General features: G+C 43.9%; 1 protein-coding gene across 1 annotated transcript in view; it reads left to right on the forward strand.

The window, feature by feature from the left end:
* The first annotated feature begins 2,221 nt into the window (after positions 1-2,221).
* LOC110516989 (serine/threonine-protein phosphatase 2A 55 kDa regulatory subunit B gamma isoform) overlaps positions 2,222-6,095 on the forward strand; it is a 25,233-nt gene continuing 21,359 nt past the window's right edge. The window contains exon 1 of the mRNA XM_036934152.1: positions 2,222-2,491. Coding sequence (XP_036790047.1) covers positions 2,428-2,491 — 64 coding nt within the window. The 5' untranslated portion in view covers positions 2,222-2,427. The remainder of the gene's footprint in view (positions 2,492-6,095) is intronic.

Below are 6,095 nucleotides of genomic sequence, written 5' to 3' on the forward strand. Positions count from 1 at the left end.
GGAGGTCTATAACCAGCCTGAGGAGGTCTATAACTCCATTAGGTTGAATGTGATAGTCTGTCTATAACCAGCCTGAGGAGGTCTATAATCAGCCTGCGGAGGTCTATAACCAGCCTGAGGAGGTCTATAACCAGCCTGAGGAGGTCTATATCCAGCCTGAGGAGGTCTATAACTCCATTAGGTTGAATGTGATAGTCTGTCTATAACCAGCCTGAGGAGGTCTATAATCAGCCTGAGGAGGTCTATAACCAGCCTGAGAAGGTCTAAAACCAGCCTGAGATGGTCTATAACTCCATTAGGTTGAATGTGATAGTCTGTCTATAACCAGCCTGAGGAGGTCTATAATCAGCCTGAGGAGGTCTATAACCAGCCTGAGGAGGTCTATAACCAGCCTGAGGAGGTCTATTCCAGCCTGAGGAGGTCTATAACTCCATTAGGTTGAATGTGATAGTCTGTCTATAACCAGCCTGAGGAGGTCTATTACCAACCCGAGGAGGTCTATAACCAGCCTGAGGAGGCTATATCCAACCTGAGGAGGTCTATAACTCCATTCCTATTCTATTCACAGTTTAGAGAAATGGATCTAATTGGAAATTAGCTATAATCAGGCTGGTTAACATGATGCATGTCTGTTGAATTTGGAAAAATCCACTCGCACTCGGCCCCGCCCCACCTACTCAGCCAATCAGGAGCCGCTACTGCGTAACATTTGCTAAACGCTACGTGCTAAATAGTACGCAACGATGAGTGCATAGTATGCAATTGAAGTATGTGGTACACTGGTATGGGTATTCAGACCTCCCTCTCTCTCCTCCTCCTCCTCTCCTCTCGTTCTCTCCACTGTTCCCTCTGCCGGTCACTTCCCTCTCATCACCTGCAGTGGGCGGAGTCGTGACTGAGAGCTGTGCTCTGGTTGGCTAAGCTGGAAAGAGGCTGCAGCGACAGACCCACAGCATCCTCTACTCTCGCTTTCTCCCTCTCTCCTTTTCGCTCATCCCGCCACCCTTCTCTCTCTCTCTCTCTCTCTCTCTCTCTCTCTCTCTCTCTCTCTCTCTCCTTTCCTCTCCACACAGAGACACACGTGCCCCTGCCTGCCTGCCTGCTCAGTGACACTGCAGTACAGAGGACATAGCAGCAGCAGACAGACAGACAGGCAGAGAGACACGCAGGCAGACCGACACGCAGGCAGAGAGACAGGCAGGCAAAACAAGCCGACAGGCAGAACGTAGGAAGGTGTGTCGAGGCCTTGTCTCCTCTTCCTCCTCTTCCTCGAGTAGCAGAGATCCTGTTCTCCTGCGCTCTCCTTCAAGGACTTCCACACTCTGAGACCAAGAACTACTACTGCTACAGTTCCTGTTCCTGTTTGTTAACAAGGAAATACTGCTGCTACTACCGCTGCTGCTACAATTCCTGTTCCTGTTTGTTACCAAGGAAATACTCCTGCTACTACTGCTGCTGCTACAATTCCTGTTCCTGTTTGTTACCAAGGAAATACTACTGCTGCTACTACAGTTCCTGTTCCTGTTTGTTACCAAGGAAATACTCCTGCTACTATTACTACTGCTACAGTTCCTGTTTGTTACCAAGGAAATACTACTACTGCTACAATTCCTGTTCCTGTTTGTTACCAAGGAAATACTACTACTGCTACAATTCCTGTTCCTGTTTGTTACCAAGGAAATACTCCTGCTACTATTACTACTGCTCCAGTTCCTGTTTGTTACCAAGGAAATACTACTACTGCTACAATTCCTGTTCCTGTTTGTTACCAAGGAAATACTACTACTGCTACAATTCCTGTTCCTGTTTGTTACCAAGGAAATACTACTGCTGCTACAGTTCCTGTTCCTGTTTGTTACCAAGGAAATACTGCAGTGGATATTATCACGGAGGAGTGTTACTCTCTCCCTCTCTTTCTCTCACACAGTCACAGGCAGACAAATGGACGACTCTCTCTAACAGCATATCAGTGGATTTCTCATTGTTTCGGGACTTCTCTTGCTGGCCTGGTGTGTGTAGTGGTGTGTGTAGTGGTGTGTGTTTTTATCAGAGGTCACGCCGCGTGCTGTGGGAGTGTGTGTGGGCGATCCACCTTCTCTCAGGTCCCCTCCCCTCTCATCCTTTTCTACCTAATCTCTCTCTCTCTCTCTCTCTCTCTCTCTCTCTCTCTCCACCCCCTCTCCTGTTCACCCTTCCGTCCCTCTCCACACCTCAACAAACTCCTTCCCTCTCTTCCCCCTCTCTCTCTCTCCATCCTCACCACACCTCTCCCTCTCTTCCCTCTATCCTCTCTATTCCTCCGCCCCTCCATATCCCACGATGCCTTGCCCCAGGCCACTGCGCTAGGCCCCAGCAGTATGGGCAGAGCCTGGGAGGGGAGAGAGAGCTCTGATTGGTCCAGGTCGGATCCCCCTTCCTTTGCTTTCAATGGGGGAGGACACCGAGAGCTCCAAAGTCAACCACAGCTTCCTGCGAGACTACGTCACCGAAGGTAGGCTTATAACACCTTTTTTTTTTTTACCTTAAGTAGGTTTATAACACCTCTGTTATCTTAAGTATGTCTATAACACCTCTGTCACCATATGTAGGTTTATAATATCACTATGTTACCTTACAAAGGTTTATAACACATATATTCTACCTATTCTACCTTAAGTAGGCTTATAACACCTTTTTTTACCTTAAGTAGGTTTATAACACCTCTGTTATCTTAAGTAGGTTTATAACACCTCTGTCACCATATGTAGGTTTATAACATCACTATGTTACCTTACATAGGTTTATAACACATATATTCTACCTATTCTACCTTAAGTAGGCTTATAACACCTTTTTTACCTTAAGTAGGTTTATAACACCTCTGTTATCTTAAGTAGGTTTATAACACCTCTGTTATCTTAAGTAGGTTTATAACACCTCTGTCACCATATGTAGGTTTATAACATCACTATGTTACCTTACATAGGTTTATAACAGCTCTGTCACCATATGTAGGTTTATAACATCACTATGTTACCTTACATAGGTTTATAACAGCTATCTCTATGTCACCGTAAGTAGGTTTATAACACATCTATTCTACCTTAAGTAGGTTTATAATACCACTATATAATCAAAGCTTATAATACATATATTTTACCTTAAGTAGGTCTATAATGGCTCTATGTCACATTAGGTAGGTTTATAATACCTCTATGTTAGATTATGTTTGCGTATTATAACTCTGTCAAGTTACGTAGACCTAGAGCGCCATTTAGTTTGCAAAGATGGGCTTCCAACACATCTCTGTTACCGAAGGTAGACTTCCAATATATCTCTGTTACCGAAGGTAGATTTCCAACACATCTCTGTTACCGAAGGTAGGCTTCCAACACATCTCTGTTACCGAAGGTAGGCTTCCAACACATCTCTGTTACCGAAGGTAGGCTTCCAACATATCTCTGTTACCGAAGGTAGGCTTCCAACATATCTCTGTTACCGAAGGTAGACTTACAACATATCTCTGTTACCGAAGGTAGGCTTCCAATATATCTCTGTTACCGAAGGTAGGCTTCCAACATATCTCTGTTACCGAAGGTAGACTTACAACATATCTCTGTTACCGAAGGTAGACTTACAACATATCTCTGTTACCGAAGGTAGGCTTCCAATATATCTCTGTTACCGAAGGTAGGCTTCCAACATATCTCTGTTACCGAAGGTAGGCTTCCAATATATCTCTGTTACCGAAGGTAGACTTACAACATATCTCTGTTACCGAAGGTAGGCTTCCAACACATCTCTGTTACCGAAGGTAGGCTTCCAATATATCTCTGTTACCGAAGGTAGGCTTCCAACATATCTCTGTTACCGAAAGTAGGCTTACAATATATCTCTGTTACCGAAGGTAGGCTTACAATATATCTCTGTTACCGAAGGTAGGCTCATAACATATCTCTGTTACCGAAGGTAGGCTTATAACATATCTCTGTTACCGAAGGTAGGCTTCCAACATGTCTCTGTTACTGAAGGTAGGCTTCCAATATATCTCTGTTACTGAAGGTAGACTTCCACTATATCTCAGTTACCGAAGGTAGACTTACAATATATCTCTGTTACCGAAGGTAGGCTTCCAACATATCTCTGTTACCGAAGGTAGGCTTCCAACATATCTCTGTTACCGAAGGTAGGCTTCCATCACATCTCTGTTACTGAAGGTAGGCTTCCAATATATCTCTGCTACTGAAGGTAGGCTTCCAACACATCTCTGTTACCGAAGGTAGGCTTTCAATATATCTCTGTTACCGAAGGTAGGCTTCCAACATATCTCTGTTACCGAAGGTAGGCTTCCAACACATCTCTGTTACCGAAGGTAGGCTTCCAACACATCTCTGTTACCGAAGGTAGGCTTACAACATATCTCTGTTACCGAAGATAGGCTTCCAACATATCTCTGTTACCAAAGGTAGGCTTCCAATATATCTCTGCTACCGAAGGTAGGCTTCCAATATATCTCTGTTACCGAAGGTAGGCTTCCAACACATCTCTGTTACCGAAGGTAGGCTTATAGCATATCTCTGTTACCGAAGGTAGGCTTATAGCATATCTCTGTTACCGAAGGTAGGCATCCAGCACCTCTTTTGTCAATTTAGGTATGTTTATAATACCTCTCTGTCCCCTTAGGTACACTAATAATGTAGGGGTACAACGGCACTACATTACAAAAGATAGGCCTACAACTAGTTTAGAATCAGAGATGTTTGTTTGAGAGAGAGAGAGAGTTAGGGGTTCAGAGCTGGACTCCTCCATGTTGCTGCCTGTCTCTGAACGTACATTATTAAGGACATTACCAGATATAGAGGTAATGTCCTTAAAACTGAGCCCAGAATAGACCTGCTTGTTGGAGCTTCACCTCTCATTAGGACTGTGTGTGTTTTCTAGTCTACATCTGTGTGATGTGTGATCAATCAGTTTATTCCAGTTCAGAATGAAAATTATTCATTGTATTTTAGCAGCAACAGCTCCAATCTAGACAGATACAGTGCCTTGCGAAAGTATTCGGCCCCCTTGAACTTTGCGACCTTTTGCCACATTTCAGGCTTCAAACATAAAGATATAAAACTGTATTTTTTTGTGAAGAATCAACAACAAGTGGGACACAATCATGAAGTGGAACGACATTTATTGGATATTTCAAACTTTTTTAACAAATCAAAAACTGAAAAATTGGGCGTGCAAAATTATTCAGCCCCCTTAAGTTAATACTTTGTAGCACCACCTTTTGCTGCGATTACAGCTGTAAGTCGCTTGGGGTATGTCTCTATCAGTTTTGCACATCGAGAGACTGACATTTTTTCCCATTCCTCCTTGCAAAACAGCTCGAGCTCAGTGAGGTTGGATGGAGAGCATTTGTGCTGACTCAGTGGTTCTGAACCCTTATGGGTTAGTAACAGTATGATAGTAGGATGCTGACTCAGTGGTTCTGATCCCTTATGGGGTAGTAACAGAATGATAGTAGGATGCTGACTCAGTGGTTCTAAACCCTTATGGGGTAGTAACAGTATGATAGTAGGATGCTGACTCAGTGGTTCTGAACCCTTATGGGGTAGTAACAGTAGGATGCTGACTCAGTGGTTCTGAACCCTTATGGGCTAGTAACAGTATGATAGTAGGATGCTGACTCAGTGGTTCTGAACCCTTATGGGCTAGTAACAGTATGATAGTAGGATGCTGACTCAGTGGTTCTGATCCCTTATGGGCTAGTAACAGTATGATAGTAGGATGCTGACTCAGTGGTTCTGAACCCTTATGGGGTAGTAACAGAATGATAGTAGGATGCTGACTCAGTGGTTCTGAACCCTTATGGGGTAGTAACAGTATGATAGTAGGATGCTGACTCAGTGGTTCTGAACCCTTATGGGATTGTAACAGTAGGATGCTGACTCAGTGGTTCTGAACCCTTATGGGGTAGTAACAGTATGATAGTAGGATGCTGACTCAGTGGTTCTGAACCCTTATGGGGTAGTAATGGTATGATAGTAGGATGCTGACTCAGTGGTTCTGAACCCTTATGGGCTAGTAACAGTATGATAGTAGGATGCTGACTCAGTGGTTCT

Source organism: Oncorhynchus mykiss, chromosome 10, assembly GCF_013265735.2.
Source record: "Oncorhynchus mykiss isolate Arlee chromosome 10, USDA_OmykA_1.1, whole genome shotgun sequence".
Classification (NCBI taxonomy): domain Eukaryota; kingdom Metazoa; phylum Chordata; class Actinopteri; order Salmoniformes; family Salmonidae; genus Oncorhynchus; species Oncorhynchus mykiss.